The following is a 23,054-nucleotide window of genomic DNA, read 5'->3' as shown; positions in this document are numbered from 1 at the left end:
TCTGGCAATGTTTTTACAATTGGATACCCTTCCTAACACTAACCACTCCTAGAGTGTAGCGGGTGCTTTTTACATGACACTGGCATGAGGGCCAGTCAGGTGGTATTGGTATTGGCCATGCTTAAATAGTGCCTTTTACATGCCACCGGCATGGGAGCCAGTCAGGCAGCACTGGCAATGACCACACTCAAATGGTGCTTTTTACGTGCCACCGGCATGGGAGCCAGTCAGGTGGCACTAGCAACAATATACATATATACAGGGTGGGGATGGTATTTGAGGACGCATGCATTTTTAGTCATTATTTTATTTGACTAATCTTTATTGAATTTTTGATTCAGAAAATAACAATGACAGGCCCTATGCTTTGAAGGCTAAGCATGGTGATTTAAAAATTTCTCATTTTCTGAAAGTTGCAAAATCTTTGGTCCACAAAATTCAGTGTGAGTTAGAGAAAGAAGATGGAAGCATATTACCTGTATCAAAACATAAAAGACATTCCAAATGCTCTGATTCTATCAGGACACCTGAATTTATTCAGGAAGTTAAGCAAAACATTGAGGACAATCCATGGAAAATCAATGAGGTCAATTGCAAAAACAATTTCATGTGTCAGAAAAAAAAAAATGAATCAGAAATGTTGTACATGAAGACATCAGATACAAATCTTACGTGATGAGGAGAGGTCAATTCATGTCAGAAAAAACAAAAGAAAACTGTTAAATCAGATTCAAAAGGCTTTTGAAAAACTTAAAATCCATCAGAAGATAGTGTGATTTGGTTTTTCTCAAATGAGAAAAACTTTGACTAGGACCAGAAAACTAACAGAAGAATTAACAGATGACTGTGTGCAAACCTTCTGAGGTCCTAAAAGTAATGCACACAAAATTTCCTGCTAGTGTCATGGTTTTGGGTGTTGTTAGCAATGACGGACATGTGATGCCTCCTCACTTTGTTCCATAAGGCCTTAGGGTGAATACTGCTGTGTATATTGAGGTTCTGGATAACATTGTTAAGCCTTGGATCAACAGTGTATGGAATGGCCTTATGTCTTTCAGCAAGATTCTGCACCATCACACAAGGCTCAAATGACAAAGGAATGGATGTCCAACAATTTGCATGATTACATCACCCCCAACATTTGGCCTCCTAATTCTCCAGATCTCAATCCGCTGGACTACCATGTATGGAGCATCATTGGCAAAAATGCCAATGAACACCTCCATAGGACCAAAGATTCTTTGAACGCTGCCATAGTTTGAGTCATGTCTGATATGAACAAGGACAACTTAATCCAAGCTTGTAAATGATTTCAACCCCACATAAAGGCACTTATTGATGCTTATGGTGGTTATATTGAATGAAATTATTAAATTGATAACTTAGATTTCTGTTGATGTTATTTTCATAAAAATAGAGGGGTTTTTTTCTGTTATTATATTAGTGTTTTTTAAAACCACAAAATCTGTCCTCAAATACTATCTGCATGCACACACAGACACACGCAGACACACACAGACACACACACACACACACACACACACACACACACACACACACACACACACACACACACACACACACACACACACACACACACACACACACACACATTGGTTTTTCTCTTCTAAAGTGGTTGTAACTCATGAGACAGATTAGTTTTGGGGAATTCTCTTTTGTAATTATTATGTATTATTTTTGTAAACGTGTTTGATTTGAAGGGTAATTTCTTGTTGATTTATCTTTCACTATAGGCAACTGATGCTGATAAAGAGAAGTCAGGTAATTCAGAAGTAAGATATTCAATAGTAAATGCTAGTCAAGGCCTTTCAAACAGTTTTTCCATAAATCCACAAAATGGAATTATTACTCCATCAAATATAGATTATGAAAGCCTGACTGATAATGTCATCCAGTTAGTAGTCAAAGCTGAAGATAATGGTAAACCAATCAAGGAAGATACTGCTGTTGTTAACATCACTGTATTGGTGAGTACTAAAAATCTAATATTTCTAACATTTTGTCATTGTAGTTAGTTTTGTTAAATCAAGATTGAATCTTGTACTTTGTTCTTGTTCAGAATGCGGCTGAATTTGTGTAACTGTTGACATCCTTGGAATGATATATAGATTAGTTTTGAATATCTCAGAAGTCAAAGGAGTTATTTTTAAAAGAAATCCAATATTTTATCTTATGATATATTTTGCCAAGAGTAAGACAAGTGAATAGTTTTGTACCATTTAAAAAAGTATTTTTTGGTTATTCTTAAGTTTCAAAATCTGTTGAGGAACCAGTCTTTTGTTACCTCTCTAACTTCTCAAACATAAAATGCATGGCAATGTTTTCTATCATTTGCTAAAATTTATATTTCACTTTTTGTTAAGTTCAACGAAAACTGTTTCTCTCTATAAATTGATACAAAATTTCATTAGTAAGCTGGTCCAAATTGTCAACATTAAATGGAGTTATAAAAGAAATTTACTCTTACTTAGTAATCAAGCAAAGGATAATCATTATGTACTATGTTCAATCTTCTTTTTGCATCCAATTCGTGTATTCATGTTATTTAAAATATTAACTGAGTTAATACTTAATCTTTGTCTGAGTGTTTCTTGCATTGTTATAATTTCAAAGAAAATGCTTTCTCTTCAAACACAAATTTGTAACTATTGTTTTAATACCAAATTATCCTTTTTGTTACAGTATAGAAATGTAAATAATGAATTTAATAGCTTCCATTTAGAGAAAGTTTCTTCATGTGATTAATTTTCCAATTAAATAAAAGGTGTTTTGTTGGGTTGAAGAGTTTTATAGTATCTATGACTTCTTGGGATATACTTCTTAACTAACATCAGGAATAACATTAAGGTCAGCTACTCATGTCTAGATAATATAGCTTTAAACATTGCATGTCACAATAAGCACAAACACACAACCACACAGCCTCTGACCTACACCGGTGACTTCAAAATTCTACCAACTACCTGCTTGAAGGATCATACCAATCTAAAAATCACTCTCACACTATCCAAAGGGCATTGTAAGACACTATATATGGGCATGACAGCCTACAGCTTTAAGAAGAGTCATACACAGCACATGAAATCCTTCACATGCAAGGATAGGGAAAACTATGTCCAGTTTTCCATATGAAACTGTCCAGTTTGATATGGTGATTCTGTGACTATCAAAATAACATCGCCAACATCAGATGAAGTATTTTTGACAGTCCCTTCCTACACACTTACAGCTTGCAATTGCCAACTCTATGAGAAACTATACATGACCCAGCAAACCATAGTATCCATTAAAAAGAAGAATTAACCATCTTATTGTTGCCACTAGAAGTGTTCCCTCTTTATGAATTTCAAGTTGCTGGCCACTTAAAACCCAAATCTCCCATTCTAGGTTTTGCTAACCCATACACACAAGGGAAGGATATTTAATCCCTACTGCCTGTATAGACTACAACCCACCATGTTGGTCACACAACATCAATGTAAAACTGCTGCCAATGTGTTCAAACTCCACTAAACAATGACTGGACTTGTGCAAACATCTTACACTACAACATGCAGTACTTAATTCACAGAATTGATGTCACTGAATATGATATGCCACAGCCCATTACCAAAGTGACACTAGCATCTTGCTGACATCATATCCAAACACATGGACCTAAAAATAGAAAAAATAACTGGTGTCAATTTGATAGCACTAATACCTTGTGATATCAGCTGAATGATAGCGACCTAAACACCTAGAAGCCATCTTGAATTTCTTTCAAACCCACCACTCTATCTCTGATTGTTGAGAGAATGTATCCTCCTATCCATGAAACTTTAAGTCATGTGGAACTGAGTCAAACTATTATTAAGTATATGTGATTTCAAACAAATGTGTTGAGTGCTACTTTCTATCATTTGCTTACTCGCCATACGTAAATACATACACACACACATGCATGTGCACACACATACATGCATGCGCACACACAATAGTTCAGCATAGGTGTTCTCTTTTTCACTGATCTTCAGCTTTATGTTAACATGCCCTTCAACTTGCTAAAGTTCCAGTAAGCATAGTCAAAGCCATGGCTAACCTGACTTCATCCTGGCTCACAATCTTGAAATTAAACACAAAGAGTGACTGTATTATCACTGATAGAATACTGTATCACAAGGCATATTCTAAGGGGACAGTCTCTCTGTGATGTTGTCTATACTTTCTGTAAACCCCTTGTCATTCATGTTAAGGAAGTTTGAAGGATATTTCACTGATTCCTGAGAAATACAAAATTACACACTTTTTCTTTGTGGATGACTTAAAACTTTATGCAAAGAATACACGAGATGAAAAAGAGCCTCGACCTAGTTACAACATTCTCAAAGGATATAGGGTTGGAGTTTGGTCAGGATAAATGTTATATGGTTGTGAAAAGGGGGAAAACTGTAAACCAGAGAGGTAACATCTCCAGCAATGATTTGACTGCTTCCCTTATATCTGATGAGGAATGTTATAGGTACCTAAGGTGGATGAAAACATATCTTATAATGGTGCCTGAAACAAAAATGTGTTACTAATGAATATTACAGCTGAATAAAGAAAATTTGGGCCTCAGAACTTTTCTGCATTCAACAAAACAGTGGCCCACAATGTGTTTGTGGTGCCAGTATGCATACCAAAATTTGGGCTGCTTGATTGGATGCTTGATGAGATCCAAGCCTTTGATGTGAAAACCCAAAATATACGAACACGCACACATAATTTCCACATAAACAGTGACATAGATCACCTCTACCTAAAATGAAAACCAGGCAGCAGAGGCTTAACATCGATCCAAAATACCTTTGAATGTCATATTATATCCCTTCAGCAACATCTTTTAACCACCAAGTGTCGAAGTGCAACCCTTGAACAATTTTGCATACGAGGCTGATAACATCATAAGGCAGCCCTTTGAACAATATTCCTTGTCTGATAACCTTAAATATATGCTCAAAGAAGTTGCATGACTACTGCAATGTATCATTAGATGAAAGGATGATCATATATGAGCAGAAGACTATGCATGGACACATTAGTAGAAAGCTCTGAGATGATAGTAACATTGATCATCAAAGCAGTCTATCATGGACTAATAACTGGATTACTACCTCCCACTTTGAAGGGTGTGCATTTGCAATCCAAAAACAAGAAATATAAACTAAATACCTGATGCAGGAAAAGCAGTAAAATGTGACAACCGATGCAGACTTTATGAAGATATAATCCACATCATAAGCAGTCGTCCAAAAATGTCACAGTATTATCTACCGATGAGACATGATGTTATAGCTAGGACACTATTTAATGAAATCCATCAGAAGGATAAATCTGAGGACAAAGAAATATGAACCCACAGTATAGTACAAGCCAGAGCCACTCATAATAAAAAGAAGTACTGATGGAATGTCCCAGTGAAAATCTCAAAAAAATGTAAGCACAACAGACCTGATATAATGATTTGGGATAGAGAAGAGAAATTGTGTGCAGTTGTGGAAATTAACCATCCAGCGGATGTTAACATAAGCTGAAGATCAGTGAAAAAGAGAACACCTATACTGAACTATTGAGAAATCTGCAGTGATTCTATCCATATTACAAGTTCAGATTTATACCTGTAATTATTGGGGCTTGAGATATGTAACATACTGCCTCAATACCAACCTTGAGAAATTAGGCTTCTCAAAACCAGAAAGGAGAAAGCTAATTTGAAGACTACAGATCCAATCTATCACTGGAATTGAAAAATCTGTATAACTTTCCAGAAGTTTATCATTTAAATATATATGAGCATGTCTAGATATGCAACTATATGCATGAGAATACATACATAAAACATACAAATATGCACATACATAAATACATACATACATACATACACGCATGCATATATGTATGTATGTATACATACATACATACATACATACATACATACATACATACATCGATGCATGCATACATAATACATACATGCACGCATACATACATACATACATACATACATACATATATACATGGATGTATGCATACATACATACATACATGCACGCATACATACATACATACATACATACATACATACATACATACAAACATGGATGCATGCATACATACATGCAAACATTTTCAATGAAGGAGCCTTGGATCTAGGTTAGAAACTGGTTCTTTCTCTATTGGCAAGAAATCTTGAAATAAACTGAATAATGACATACATACATACACAATGAGCTTCTGCATGGTTTTCGTACACCAAATTCCACTCAAAAAGTAATGGTCCATCAATGTCTATAGTAATAGATGCATGACACTGTTGTTGTTAACTCCAGCTCACACCTAATCCAGTAGTGCTATGCATAGATATACACTAACCTTGATGTACCCGTCTTTTTCCTACAGGAAAGAAGACCAAGACAACTATCTAATGCATCCTTCACTGACACATTCGGTTATGATTTGAGAAAATTTGATTACTATTTCTTGCAGAACACTGCATAGAAACACACTCTTTATTCGGTTGTGGTATCATAGCCAATGATCCAAAACACATGAGAATATATACATAAAACATACAAATTTGCACATACATACATACATGCATACATACATACATACATACATACATACATACATACATTCATACATACATACATACATACATACACACAAAAATACCCTGTTGTTGATGTTGAAATTCCAATGAAGGAGCCTTGGATCTAGGTTAGAAACTGGCTTTTTCTCTATTGGCAAGAAATCTTGAAATAAAACTGAATAATGACGTACATACTGTTGTAACCCAATATCTTGCCATCTTGGTTTTACAGTGTGCTTTTACGTGTTCAATTTTTCTACAATGGAGTGGCTGTGTGGTAAGTAGCTTCCTTACCAACCACACGGTTCCGGGTTCAGTCCTACTGCGTGGCACCTTGGGCAAGTGTCTTCTACTATAGCCTTGGGGCAATCAAATCCTTGTGAGTGGATTTGGTAGAAGGAAACTGAAAGAAGCCCATCGTATATATGTATATATATATATATATATATATATATATACATATATGTATGTATGTGTGCATATGTTTGTGTGTCTGTGTTTGTCCCCCCCCCCCAACATCTCTTGACAACCGATGCTGGTGTGTTTACGTCCTTGTAACTTAGCAGTTCGGCAAAAAGGACCGATAGAATAAGTACTAGGCTTACAAAGAATAAGGACTGGGGTCGATTTGCTCGACTAAAGGCTGTGCCCCAGCATGGCTGCAGTCAAATGACTGAAACAAGTAACAGAGAAAAGAGTAATGAAAACATTCCACTTTCTTAAATGGGCAGTTTTTTTATCAGGTGTAGACCTCCGCATGCAAAACATGGGTTTGTTTCCTGATTTTTGTCCTGCTTGTACTGTATTTTAGTACACACTTGATTTCTATTCTGCCTGTTTTGCACTTGATTCACTTGGGAGCCGTTCTTATGTTCAATTTTATCTGTGTTGTGACTTAAATTTACTATTCTTTCAGACTCTTGCTGACACTTGTTGTAAGGTTACAGCTTGATTTTGTTCTAGCTTAGAAAGAATTTTTGTTCTTCTCTGTCTTTTCCTGTAGTTAGTCTCTGAGTAAATATCAGGCACTTGAACATATCTGACATTAATTCATCCAGTTTGAACTTTTCACATTCTCTGTTAACTCTTCCAGCATATCTGATGTAGTCTCATCAGAATAATAGGCAAGGTTGACTTCAATAAGATTTGAACTAAGAATGTAAAAATGTAAAGGAACAAATATCACATGATACTTTTTCCAGTGCTGTGATCTTGTTTATAATAGATCATAATGAATCTTATATTGCTATCAGGTTGTTTTCTGTATAATACATACTGCAATTGAACTGAGAATATATTTTAAAACATGTCATTTCAAAGACTGATGCATCACAAAATTATGTTATATATACAAAATTATATATTTTCATATATGTCATTCTTAGTATAATATTCCTTTAAAGAAATGCTCCTAGATAATTTATATCTGATGCATTGACATTAAAATTGAAACTGTTGCACAGTCAAGGTATAAAATGTGTCAATGGTGTATGTTTGTTGTTTTCATAATGTAAGATATTGTTATAGCTGAATACTTTTCTTCCTCTTAACAAATCTTTGCTTACTTTTCTAACTGTGTTTTTTTCCTGTAAACTGTTCTATAGGATGTAAATGATAACGGGCCTCAGTTCCAAGAAAGTTTTTACAATATATCAGTAAAGGAAAATTTAACCGAAGGTTTGTTTATATTTATTAATTATATTTTGATTGTTTTTAATTTTTACGCTATTAATTTTTAAATGGTGTTTCCTTCTGACCAGGTATGTAGCTTGGTTTTTGGAAAAGAGGAATATAGTTAGCAGAAATGATACTAGTGTATTGCATGGTCTATTTTATAGAACTTCTAGAGATGTCTTTTATTAATTAAGGAAAAATAGCATGCAAGACCTTTTAAAAGGTTGCTGAAAGGAAATTTATATTCAGAGACTTACCCTGAATGCTTTCAACAGAATGAACTCTGCTAAGGATACCCAAGGGCATAATCCAGGTGACATTAAGTCTTCTTTTTCATCTGTTATTCTTTTACTAGTTTCTGTAAATAAATTGCAGTCAGTCTGGGGCACTGCCTTCAAAGGTTTTAGGCAACTACACTGAATCCAGAAATTATTTTCAATTTAGTAGCTATTTTATTGATCTCTTTTCATCACACAGCTCAGTTAACTTTTGAAATAACGGGACACAACTTGACACATCTAGTTTGCATCAGTATACATAATACACACACACACACACACACACGCATACATATTATTGTACATGTTTGGATTGGATAGATCTTTTTGAATACCATTAATTGCATCTCACCATTTCTTACTTTCCTTTGTCATCATCTTCTTCATAAAAAGATCATCTGTTATCCTCCATATGCATGTCTGTACCAACACAGTTCTTTCACATTACAAGATCTTCTTTTTATAGCTAGTTTATCTCTCAACTCTACTGTACCATGTTGTTCATGCATACTAACATTACACATACAGTGGAGCATGCTTGCTTTTTTTTCTATAAATCTTTGCACATCTTCTGTGTTAAATGCCCATATCTTTCTACCATGCAATATTTTATTTCATACACAAGCAATATACAATCTACTCTTTGCCAGAAGATAACAACTTCTTGAAAATTTTCCCCTTTGTTCCCATTTTGGGTACTATACTTTCAGAGCACCCTTCTTCACTGCTGATAAGATTTCCTAGGTAATAGAAGCTATCTCTAGAGGCTTTCAAGCATTGAAAAGAATTTATTTTGTTATTGCTATGACTACTAACCACTCTTGAATGTAGGCAGGCCACATACAAAGAGTTTATTCACTGCCAATCTGCCTGTGAATCCAGTACACATTTTTGCATCCATAGTTCTCATCATGTACACCATATAGAGACCCTGCCTGGTGAAGTATGGCTCAAGCTAGTCACACCCTGCCTATTGAAGTATGACTCAAGCTAGTCACTTATATAATCAACCAGGTTATAAAGGGAGGTGTCATACCCAGTAACTGGTATAGCTGTATAGTTATCAACTGGTACAATGACAAAGGAGATGTTTTGGTAAGAAGCGACTACAGAGGCATCAAACAGATAGATTAGGTTATGAAAATAATGGAAACAAGCACTAACTCAGTTAGTAAGAGAATCAGCTTAAATGAATTTGGAATTATGTGACTACAAATCAGCTTCTTAACCATGTATCCATTTGGCTATAAGGTTTTGAACTCAGTCTGGAAATCTTAACAATATGCCCATATCCTTATCAGAATTTCTTTCTGACAATCTATTGTTTCTGCTAATTCATTGCTCTTTTGAATATTAAATATTAAGTGACAGTGAAGTCATAGTATTTTAAATTTCTTTATGCAAGAATCTATTTATAACAATCTGTAACCCTGTGTCGGTCATTGGGTTACTACTGAAACCTTCCTTCAATATAAATTGAGCATCATTCTTTATGAAATAAACACATGGAACAATTCTTAATATATTTTTGTTTTGTGTTCTGATGAAATTTGATTCAATATTCAGGAAGCTTGTGGTACTGTCTCTAATCACAAAATGAATGTGTTAGAGTAGTAAATAGCTACCATTTCTATATGCATTGGTTCTGAACTTATTACAACTGAAAATGGGTATTTTAGTGAGATGTTCTGCTTGTAGTAGACTGTTATATCATCTTATGTTGATGATAACATCATGGTGATTGTAATTAAAGTCAGATATGTTAATCACTGTGCAGTACTTTGATTGATACACAAGGAAAATGTAAAATCTGTATCACTGAATAATTAATTATGTACATCTGTAGTTTATGTATAATTTGACTGGGATGTACCATTGATTATACAAACACTAAATAAAATCCATGAAATTTAAAATTTAAACACTCTGATTGTTCATCAAGTTGTCTTGATTCATGTCACTTCTAATCCAGAATTATTATCCCCTACATTTCACTCAAGTGTTCTATGTTTGACATGGTCTCTGTGGATGGATGCCTTTTCTAAAAACAAGTGCTTTACAGAGTGTAATTGGTGCATTTTTTCATGGCATCAACTCTAGAGAAGTTGTCTTCTCAACTATTTATTGTCTCCACTTGTTTATTACCCATTTCACTGAAATTTCTTGATGCATAATATTGTGACACCAGCAGTAGTGAGTTTATCTTGTGCCTCCTCAAGACACTTTGCATCCTTGCTACTCTACAGTATCTCCATTTGTTCTAGGCAATGTGACCAAGGCTGATAGGAGAAAAAGTGATAACAGAAGAACCAGGATGAGTGGGTAAAAGAAGCAAGAGTATGATGGCAGAAACTGAGTGATAGCATAATGACTAGCAAAGAGGATGAGTGGGAAGAGGATGAAAGAGGAGAGGATGAGGAGTACTGAAACATTATATATATATATATATATATATATATATATATATATATATATATATTCAAGGCTTGAATATGGTACTTATGCGAAGGCACCCGAATATCACATCCCAAAAGGATGGGTGATTAAAATCAAATAATAAGCAACACGGATTTCAAAAGTGATTGCAGTACGCACGTTTCATGCTACTTCAATTTATTTAAGTAATGTGAGCATTACCTTAAATGCAATATGAAGAGCAATCTTCAGCTGCACGAAAAAATGTAGAAAAAAAGACATATTACAAATGTTCTAACAGAAGTGATAACAGAAGGGCCAGGATGAGTGGGTAAAAGAAGCAAGAGTATGATGGCAGAAACTGAGTGATAGTACAATGACTAGCAGAGAGGATGAGTGGGAAGAGGATGAAAGAGGAGAGGATTAGCAATACTAATAGATTATTGACAGAGAAATGAGAGTGTATAGTGTATCAAAGATATGGGCTACAGAAGATGGAGGTGTAACAATTTAAGCAAGAAGCCCAAATTTATATATATACATATATATAAAATACAAAATGGGACAAGAATGCAAAACATCCGGACAGTTAGGTGATACAAAAATGGGACAACAAAACAACCAGATAAACGATACAAAGAAAAGAAGGACGGGTCATTTGAAGTTTTCTTCCCTCAGTCGAGTACCAGATTATCTTCACAATTTCGGCTGATTGTATTCAAGATTTTCCAATCTGGCCAGCCCCCAAAGAAAAACTAAGCTAAGAGCATTAGATTTCTTGGCAGAAAGCAGCGAATGTATACAAAAACAAGGATGGAAAAAAACGAACAATGTTACACAAATACAATAAAAATAATAACAGGACATAACAACAGGTGTCTTTCGACTAAGGACAAATTAAATTAAGCTGGCATGTTTGGAAATAAAGCCTTACAGCAGGTATACAAGATTTCACAGGCACAGGGAGGAATATCGATGTTGAACGGACAATGGCCAACCAAGAAAGAAAGATCAGATTTGGCCGAACGCTGGTCATGTGGGAAGAGAAGAGAGAGAGGTAGAGACAGAGGGACAAAAGAATTAAAGAGGAGTGAGAAAAAATGACAGGGACACAGTGAAGTGAAAATTGGAGGGAAAGTGAGCAAGAAGAGAAGGCAAGGAAATGTGAGAGAGGGGGAAACAAAAGAATGAAGAGTGGAATGAATGAATAAGAGTGAAAGGGCTGACAGACAGAAATAGAGTCGTACAAGATTTAGAAAAATGTAATTCATACACCATGCTGTGTAGTGTTTGTATATGTAGACATATTCAATATATGTGTGTATTAACATATATGGTTAATACCGTGTATGTATAAATGGATATATATTGACTACTTTCATGCCCTTCTTATCTCTCTCTGTACTGGGCCTTAATCTGGATGCTGTATGAGAGTGAGGAAATTGTACTTCATTGAACTGAATACATGCTGTACCAAGGTATATATGTATATAGACATATAAGGCTACTTCATGCCCTTCTTAACCCCCATCTCTTTACTGATCCTTAATCCAGATGCTGTATAGAAGGCAGAAAATTATACTTGATTGAATCAAATTCATGATGTACACTACACTGCCTAGCAAACGTTTACACAGATCTTCTTTTCAAACATGAACAAAGGCTTTGCAGTGACTACCTTCCTGTTGTCCCTCCCAAGTATACAGTTGTAGGGCTGCAAGCATCAATGTTAAAGAGGAGATCTGTTGAAGGAGATCAACGAAGGGGAGATCTTTTGAGATTGTGAAAATGATGGAGCGTCACCATGTCAGTGTGTGTGGTGGGCAATAAGTGAGATGGAAAGGAGCCTCTGATAGATTCCTCACAGGTAAGAAACAGGTTTAAATTCTTCTAGGGAAGCAGGAGTGATGGAGTAGGTGGTGTATTGTTAGTGGAAAAGTCGGTACATAAAGTAATTGAGGTAGTCAGCATGTGCATTAGGGTTATTAAGTTGAGGCTTATCATAGATAAATTAACAATTACATTTATCTCTGCCTATGCTCCTCAGGCTAGTCTGGCTGATGATCAGAAGGACCGATTCTATGAGGTCCTTTTGTAGACTACCTCAACGACAAATGAGACAGACTTCATTATTGTAGCTGGCGATTTTAATGGACATGTTGGGCAGCATTCTCATGGATTTCATGGTGTGCATGGCTTTGGCCCCAGGAATGAGGAAGGTACAAGGCTATATGAGTTCTGTGATGCAAATGATCTCGTGATCTGCAACACTAATTTTAGAAAGCCAGTCAGCCATCTAATTACTTATCAGTCTGGTTGGAACATAAACCAGATTGATTAATCTCCTCACCAGGCAAGAAGGCAGACTGATATTCACAAATGCAAAGTCTTTCCCAGGTGAAGAGTGTACACCCCAACATAGGTTGTTAGTTAATGGCTTCAGAATTAGGGTTAGAGAGACTCAAAAACATAGACCATGATGGAAAAGAAGATTATGGAATCTCAAAAACCCAACAAACCAATAAAAATTTAGAGACATTCTACTGGAAGACTCTGATGATCGCTATTATCAGTGTAACATTTGTTATGCTTTGCTAGCACAGATGGACGGATCTTTTCCATTTAAAAATATCTCATAATATCACTTCCATGCCTCTTTCTTACCAACATCATCATGATTTCCTCTACCATACTCTCTTGTAATCTTGTAGATTATGTTCGTACTTTCTACACCTTCCCTCACTAAGTGTACTTAATGCCTGACTTCTCTTCTAGCTGCTTGATTATCTTCTTTGGTATTTCTTTTAGTTTTTCCCAAATTTCTCTATGGCTCTATCTAATGTAGAATCCTACCAGCACATCACTTTCCATCTGGTTGGAACCGTGCAGCAGCAATAGATCTGGTCTATAGCCCTCAGCAAATTGTGTCGTAGAAATTTTCAGGTTTCCTCTCTGTATTAGGTCACCATTTCCTTCTACTTATGAGTCATAAGCATCTGCTAGTATATCTCTTTATCCATCACTAGCTGAGAGCTCTCTCAGCTTCCATGCCTTTCTTTACCAAATTGCTTTTCATCTCTGAATCTGTCTAACTCTTACTTTGGAGTCATTCATTACTGTGTTGAGTCGTACATTTTTTTACCAGAGAAATACTTTGCAATTACAAACATCTGCCTACTTCATTTCCTAGTGAGGATAAGAACTATTTAGGTTGTCTGTTTACCTGATTGGTAAGAGATCAAGTGACTTGCCAGTTTCCTTAAGTTTGTGTTGCAAAGGGAGCTTTGGTCTCTCCCCATTCTTTGTACTGCTCTTGTAACCCTTATGTATGCTAGAGAAGCCATCATGAGATTTCCAAATATATAAAGTATGGGCTGTCTACCACAATAAATTTTCGGGACTCAACAATGTCACTTGGATAAATCCAGCAAACTTTAGATCTGAACCATCAAAAGTGGTTAATCTGTTGTGGCACGATTCAGTTGGGAGACCTAACTGTGAAGCAAATGATAACAGGACTATCAAACAAGCTGCCCCAGTATCCACTTTCATATCTATGCTTCTTTTATTTATAAAGCACTTTTAAAAAACCCATGTTATTTGCACTCACATTGTTGTTCACATTTAGCAATAAACTGTTGACAGATCCAGTCTTGCTCGGAGATACATTCATTTTGTCCACTCAGCGACTATTTCTAGATTGCCAAAATCTTGTAAAATACCCTAATTTACCACATTTATTACAACTTTTCCCATATGCTAGACGTGCATGAGCTTTGCGTGTATGCCCACAATTTCAACATTTCTCTACAACGTCATGACTGCTACTGGGGGTATTCTTGTTGACACAAAAGTTTGTTATTGTTTGTCAACTACTCACAAATAGCGTTTCTGATTCTGTGGTGGATGTGAAAGCAGCTCTTTCAGTGTATTTCATTTTAGATTGACACCGTAACTGATTCAAAATTTCTAACTTTACCTCTGCTGATAATAATCCCACAATGAAAATGAGTTTCATCTTCTCTTCTGAATTTTCTATCAACCTATTCAAATGGCAGAAAGAAACTTGAAAATTAATACTAAGAAGGAAGTTGTTGATTGACTGATTCTCTAGTTACATCAGTTCCAATAATTTTAATCTGTCTGCAATTAACAGTTTCTCCTTTGGCTTTACTAGTTGTTGCAATGCATTCATTGTTTGTTGGCATGTTGCATTCTGAAGGGTTACTGGGAAAAGAACATCTTTTAACTTCATTATGGCTTCAACTCCACAGAAATGTTGGCTTCTTTTTGACATCTTCAATGTCATTGCATTCAATTTTTGCTTCAAACTGTATCAACCAGGCACTAGCTTCCTCCAAGTTGTTCAAGTTTGAATGTTTTCCAGTTGTCATCCTCATCACAATGTGTTATGTTTCATTCTTATAGGACAAATGTTGAATGTTCATAACTGCAATTTACACAGCTCACTTTTCGAGAACCACGCTGTACTGTTTCTAGTAGTGTTCTCAGTTCTTTGTGGTTTTCACCACAGCATATCAAAATCTTAAAAAATTTTTTTAATGTTTCATATAGAAGTAAGGCTTCCTTTGAGAATTCTATATACATATCAGGATACCAGATCAGCATCCCAATGCAACTATCACAGTATACACTTCTACTAATCAGTTATTTCCAAGCTATGCTCATGGTAGTGTCTGACTTCCATGCTTTTAACTGATTGAAACAATCATCAATTATCTAATAAAGATGGTTAAGTTACAAAACTGGTAGGGTGTCAAATAAAGGCCTTGTGGTATTTAATTAGATCTCTATGATTGTTTTCTCTCATTATATTTGTGGCTTTGTTAGAAGCCAATTATTTAGTTATAAGTGAAACATTCATCAATAGGTACTACTGCATATAATACGTATTAACATCCTGGTAGACTGGATGAGCAAGTGTTGTCTGTCTTAGCCATGGAGACAGCATAATGTCAATAACAAGGTACAGATTGTTAACTCTGTGTAAAGGTTTACAATATCAGTGTGGAGGCGCAATGGCCCAGTGGTTAGGGCAGCGGACTCACGGTCATAAGATCGCGGTTTCAATTCCCAGACCGGGCGTTGTGAGTGTTTATTGAGCGAAAACACCTAAGGCTCCACGAGGCTCCTGCAGGGGATGGTGTCGAACCCTGCTGTACTCTTTCACCACAACTTCCTCTCACTCTTACTTCCTGTTTCTGTTGTACCTGTATTTCAAAGGGCCAGCCTTGTCACTCTGTGTCATGCTGAATATCCCCGAGAACTACATGAAGGGTACACGTGTCTGTGGAGTGCTCAGCCACTTGCACGTTAATTTCACGAGCAGGCTGTTCTGTTGATTGTATCAACTGGAACCCTCGACGTCGTAAGCGACAGAGTACTAACAACAATATCAGTCCATTGTAACATCTAGTAAATGAAACATGTTGCAAAAATTGTCTTCTTATATTCTCTAATTATATTCCTTGCAGATAGTTGGCTTTTAAATGTTACTGCAAAAGATGATGATAAGACAAGTCCATTCAATCGGGTGAACTACCGTCTAAAAACACAAACCATTGTCTTTCGCATAAATTCAGAGGATGGAAGTATTTTTCTCAGCAGTAAATTAAACCGTGAAAATAAATCCTTTTATAATTTTACCATTCTTGCCATTGATGGAGGAACTCCACCTATAACAGCCACTACTGAAGTAAATGTCATTGTAGAAGACGTTAATGATGAAACGCCAGAACTGAAACTGGGTAAAACAAACATAGAACTTTATGAAAACATAACTGTTAATTCTTATATTACTTCAATAAAAGCTACAGATGAGGATTTGAATAGTAAGCTGATTTTCAATATTTCACAAGAGACAATTGAAATAGATGGAAAAGGAAGAGAAGTCAATGAAAATAGTATTGTGGTAAGATATTTTTGGACAGTTATATTTTCCTTTGCTTGAAATAGAACTTGTTTTTCAGAATGTGTAACAAAGTTTTTAAGGCCTATTTTTCACTAGTTCTTATATTTTTCAAATTCAAAACACTTGCATAAATTGTTGGAGTGTAATTTACAGACCAAAGACAATTCTAAAATTAATCCCTCGACTGAAGATAAAAGGTGTTAGCTGTTGTTCTTGTTATTTAGCTCCAGTTTAAGGCATTCCAACTGTGACAATCACATTTATTTTTTCAAACAAATCAAATCCTGGAATACAGTATCTAAACTTTTTCCACTTAACATGGTTGGATGTGATTTGAGGGAAATTTAGCAACTGTTTCTATCATGTCAAGTGACCAAGAATCCTTTGTTGGCCAGTTTTTTTTACAAGAGGTTAAATTTTGTAGAGTTGTGTTTAAAAGCCTTAACAGAAGTTAGTAAACAATCTGGAATTTAATTCCTTCTCAGATTAGGTATTACTGAGTCATTTAATTGGTTTAAAATCCATTTTCTAATTTTTGCATGAACCAGATGAAATCCATTGAAGTAGATAGCTAGATGCTCTTTTCATTGCTATCTGTCATCTATTCCAAGCAAGGCAATATTTTCCAGTGGTCAGGCATGTTTCCATTGAAGATTGGAAAATATGTTCATTTACATGTCATGAAATGTCAAGACCATTGGACACACACAAACACATGCACACACACAAAGTCACACACACGCACACACACAAACACATACACACACACACATGCGAGACAAGCTTCTTTCAGTTCTTGTCTATCAAGTTCACCCATAATTATTTCGAAGTTAAAAAAAATCCTGGCATCATATTCATAGAAACCAAAAGAAAATGCTAATCATAATCCTGCAATCCATTTCAGCCATATTTTGAGATTGATCACAATACGGGAAATATTACTCTAAAGGAAAAACTAGACAGAGAAACATTTGAGCGTATCATACTAAAAGTTGAAGTATCAGATCAGAATACCGTTGTGGGAGTTAAAACAGCAACAGGTAAGGAAATATATCCCTTATGCAAATGTTCTTTATTATAATAAACTTCTTATTGTTTTTCATACACTTGCACAATGTCTAAATTTGTTGAGTAGGGTTGTAAAGTCAAATTGATCCCAGCATATATATTTGAAGTGATAAAATACAAAACCTATAAGGGGATTGATTAACTGAACTGCACCTTTCCAATAAAACCTTGTAAATCTCTTCTAATGAAGAATTCACCATCATGAAAATCATTTCCCTTGGTGCCCTTGGATCCTTTTCAGCATCCCTTTTGTTCTACTGGTAGAAGATTGTTTTCCGCAAGGAACGTATATATTTTCCCTGCAAGGGTACCTGTTAATACTTAGCATAGGAGGTTAAGCTAAGCAATGGGTTGGTAATTGCCAACCTCTTTGCCCTATTAATAACCAATATTGTCTAAATTCAATGGTAAAGTCAAATATTTAGGGTATGTTACAGAAGTTTATAGTTACTCTGTAACTTATTGCAAAAATTAGCTTATTCTCATCTACTGCAAATTATCTTTTACTGTCCCACTGTCCCTTTCTCCTTAATCAAATAAAAATGTTTCTGTAACACCTATTTTAAATTTTAAAAATAAGCTTATAATTTCAACACTTGTCTTTTCATTTTTAACCTCGTAGTAATGACACTTTTATGCAGTACTTGTTAAAATGAGCATACATTACTCAAGCTAGGGATATAGTTGCATCACTGAAGAAAATAGCATCACCAAATCAAGTAACACTCCTAAAACGATAATCCTACATTCATAAAATTAAAATCATGTCTTTTCTCGTAACTGACACAAGAAATAGAAAGTGACTATGTGGTAACAAGCTTGCTTCCCAACCACATGGTTCCAGGTTCAGTCCCACTGCATGGCGCCTTGGGCAAGTGTCTTCTACTATAGCCTCATGCCGACCAAAGCCTTGTGAACGGATTTGATAGATGGAAACTGAAAGAAGCCCGTTGTATATATTTATATATATATATATAATACACACATGCGAAAAAATGTGCTTAATTGAACCAGAAACCCTGTACCTAAATAATACTCACCCCACCCTAATTACTCAATGAAACTAACCAGTCTACCACAAGCAAACCTCTACCCAGCGAATTTACCATTGCAAGAACAAAATTTAATGTAAGAATTACCACTTTTGTTTATATTACCATCACATATGTATCAATTATTTTCGCATCCTAACCAATGCATCTATATTCGCATTCTGAAGAGATTCACTTAAACCAGTAAATTGAAACGATCATAAATGCTACCTTCATCTCTGCTTCTTTCTTCTTTGTTATCTAATTAAATTAAAGGTATACCAGCGAAAACCACGAGTTTCCCATTGTTATTATATCCATTTCCTTCTCCTATATATATATATATATACATATATATATATATATATATATATATATATATATATATATATTTATGTATGTATGTATATATTCGTTTGTGTATGTCTATGTTTATCCTCTATCCATCGCTTGACAACCAATGTTAGCGTGTTTGCATCTCTGTAACATAGCGGTTCAGTAAAAGAGCCTGATAGAATAAGTACCAGGCTTACAAAGAATAAGTCCTGGAGTCAATTTGTCCAACTAAAGGTGGTGCTCCAGCATGGTCAAATGACTGAAACAAGTAATAGAATTTGTTCAATAATTTTTTTGCTTCATATTTACAGTTATAAAATAGAGCATAAAATATTGTAGTAATATTTGATAACCTTTAAATCCCTTAATGAATTAATAACACAGTGAATTATTGGAGAAAATAATAATTTCTAAATTCAAAGTACTCACTTTCTTCTTTTCTTTCCTCAGGAACTTTGACAATTACAATCAAGGATATAAATGATTGTTACCCAGTTTTTAGAGAAAATTTTACATTACTAAATTTGGTTGAAAACTATCCTGTCGGAAGTATTATTGCAACACTTACAGCCACTGATGAAGATAAAAATGACTTTGTAACATATGAAGTTCTTGACAGTTCTAAAAAGTTTGGCATTGACAATAAAACTGGTACATATATATATATTTTCTTTTAATTTCTTTTAGCTATGTTTTTCTAGTTTCAAAGCAATTAGTGTGTTGTACTTTATGAAATTTTAATAACTGTTACAGTTAATATGGTGTTACTATGTAAATATAAATCTCTGCAACGCCTTAAATTGACTTTTGAGTAGTGTTGCTTGAGACATTTGATAATACGATATTAGTCAACCATCTACAAGGTTCAAATGAGGTCCACCATAGGATATTGCTCTCACATTGGACTACTATGATACTACTATGCATACTGACATCCTGGATTGCATCCAGAGAAAGATCATTTAGCTGATTGACACTCCATCACTAATGGACACTTGCCAGCTTTTGGTTCTCAGCCATGCTGTCTCTGCTACCTATCTTTTCTTTTGCTACTATAATGATCTCTGCTCTATGGAGCTGGCTAGTCTTGTACAACCTCTACCCCAAAGCACATCCCAATTCATGTGTCTCTCTATCTCTCATCACTCTTGATGCATCTAACACCCTTTTCTTCACTCTCTGGAATCTTCTCCTTGTTTCTTGTTTTTCCTGCAATGCTGGCCTTCAATGGATCATTAATGGCATTAATCTCACCAGTCTTGTGGGGTTTTTCAAGAGTGAAATTCTCTGCCCCAGCAAATTCTTTGTCCCAGCAAATAAAATGGAAAGTTCAATTATTGGATAATCTGGCGTCTATTTCCTATAGCTAAATAAAAGAAGCAACAAGGAATAAAACATTCTCCTTGATTACATAATGAAATGTCTGCTATGGTTTGTCCTACTGATTGATGAAAAGCTAGTGTAGCAAATGTTTGCTTTGGTGTGTTCTGTTCAAGAACATACAGAGACTGTTGCTATAGTAATGAAGCTAAAGCACACAGAGTGAAGCCACTGGGCACAGATTGACCATAAACCCTGCTGTGCATGCACCTTAAGTTTTAACGTTCTAGCTCACTTCTGCTGTTTACAGAAGTATTTGAAAGGAAGGTGTGTAGTGTGTGATTGTCGCTTGACAATGTCTGTGCAAGTTGAGCAGAGAATTTGCATCATATTTTGCCAAAAGCTTGGTGATATCTGCTCAGAGGCCTACACAAAGTTTTCAAAACCTTTTCATCATTCACAACATAATCAAGATCTTGTGCAACTGAAACCCAAATGTCCTTTTGGTCAGCTGAAAGCAGTTTTGGTACAAACTTGGCAGACATGCATTTCATATCCAAATCTTCAGTGATAATGGACTGAACTGAACTGTAACTAATCTGCACATCCTCTGATAACTCACGGATGGTGATTTGATGATTTCCCTTCACAGCTCCCTGCACATCTACGATGTTTTTCTCACTTCTGTTGGTTGTAAGTCTCCCAGAATGTCAATATTGACATTTTTTCGGCCATCTAGGAAATGTTTGAATCACTCATAGACATGCATGTAGCTCATACACTTCTCTCCATACACTTTCTGCAACTTTGCATAGGTCTCTGAGCAGGTATCACCATGACAACTTTCTTTGTCATGGTCAATGCAACAATTACATGCTACACACCTTCCTTCCAAGCACTGTTGTAAACAGCAGAAGTGAAAACCAATCTTTACTAAGTGGCTTCACTCTGTGTGCTCTAGCTTTGTTACTATGGCAACAGTTCAAATACTTATTGATCAGACCTCATATATCTCAAGGCTGAAGATAGGGAAAGAATTTACTTGGTGGGAACCACTGGTGCTGTTTAACTTCAGATCATCTTTAAATTGAGCAGACCAATAATTAAAGGTATTCCAACAAGGACTATCTTGTCTTTCTCCTGAGCATTGTATATCATGGTATGCATTATATAACATGTCCAGTGTTTCAAGACTACAGGTTATGATTTGACTTTAATTTTTAGCATATTGAACTATTATTTAGAGGTTGCCTCATTGCTTCAAGGAACCTTATGAAGAAATAAGTACTTCTATTCAGTATGAGTGTTGGCTTGATTGACATTTGACATTAAGTACTCAGAAAATTAAAGTATTTTATTTTTGTTAATAAAATGGCATTTTTGTCTATTTTAAATTTTTTCACTTTTCAGGTGAAATTTTTTTAATATCAGAGCTGGATCGTGAAGAAAATCCAAACATCACATTTAATGTTATGGCCAGTGATTCTTTGTTACCAACATTATCTTCCACAGCAACAGTTTTTATTGTTGTTGAAGATTTTAATGATAATGCCCCAGAATTTCAAAATCTTACATCTTTATTACATGTACCAGAAGATACTCCTGTAAATTCCACAATTATTAAAATAAGAGCTACAGATAAAGATATAGGGATACAAGCCAATGTTATTTATACTCTGACAGTTCCTGGTGGAAATTCTCCTTTTAAAATTGATAAAATAACTGTGAGTGTTAAATCTCTTCTTGTATTAAATTGTTAATTTTTTTTTGTCTTTCAAAAACTTCATAAAAGCAATTATGCATATTTATTTTGGATATAAGTACAGAAATTTTTGACAGAATAAATTCCAAAATATGTTAAAATATATTTATTCATTGTGCATATCTATGCATATCTGTAATTATATTTTCATTTATATATATTTGTGAATATTTATGTACAAATATTTGTGCACTGTACAACACGCCAGAGTCAAACTGAGGGAGAGAGAGTGATCTAGAATGAGGGCAGAAACAGGTGTGCTGCTGTAGAGGAAATACATGGTTACCCAACTACAAGGAAGAGCAAGGGAAAGACAAAGTGGAAGACTGCAAGAGTAGGGTAAAGTTGGCAACGAAGTGCCAGGGTATACTCACAAGGAACGGGAATCAAAGCATGGTAAAATAAGGAAGAGAGAGATAAATGATGGCAAGTACCAACAGTGTATTGCCAAGAAGATGTGAGTTGGGAGTGGGGATGAGGAAATATGTGACTGGTGAGAACTGGGGTATATAGAGAGGGTGGGGAGAGCACGATACAATCAGCAGGGTAGCGAGGACAAGATTGGGGAGTGGGAGATAATCATAGTGCATCAAGACGAAATGTG

The 23,054-nt window shown here is 35.3% G+C and overlaps 1 protein-coding gene across 2 annotated transcripts in view; it reads left to right on the top strand.

Annotated features, from left to right (window-relative positions):
• LOC128247026 (cadherin-23-like) overlaps nt 1–23,054 on the top strand; it is an 88,317-nt gene that overhangs the window by 50,679 nt on the left and 14,584 nt on the right. For both annotated transcript variants that reach the window (XM_089347733.1, XM_089347734.1), the window contains exons 17-22: nt 1,755–1,988; nt 8,239–8,311; nt 16,497–16,933; nt 17,838–17,973; nt 19,819–20,019; nt 22,099–22,412. In XM_089347733.1, coding sequence (XP_089203859.1) covers nt 1,755–1,988; nt 8,239–8,311; nt 16,497–16,933; nt 17,838–17,973; nt 19,819–20,019; nt 22,099–22,412 — 1,395 coding nt within the window. The remainder of the gene's footprint in view (nt 1–1,754; nt 1,989–8,238; nt 8,312–16,496; nt 16,934–17,837; nt 17,974–19,818; nt 20,020–22,098; nt 22,413–23,054) is intronic.

This window comes from Octopus bimaculoides, chromosome 2 (assembly GCF_046866305.1).
Source record: "Octopus bimaculoides isolate indiv1 chromosome 2, ASM4686630v1, whole genome shotgun sequence".
Taxonomy (NCBI): domain Eukaryota; kingdom Metazoa; phylum Mollusca; class Cephalopoda; order Octopoda; family Octopodidae; genus Octopus; species Octopus bimaculoides.
Note: the sequence above shows the minus strand (reverse complement) of the source record. Positions and strands in the feature narration are given on the sequence as shown.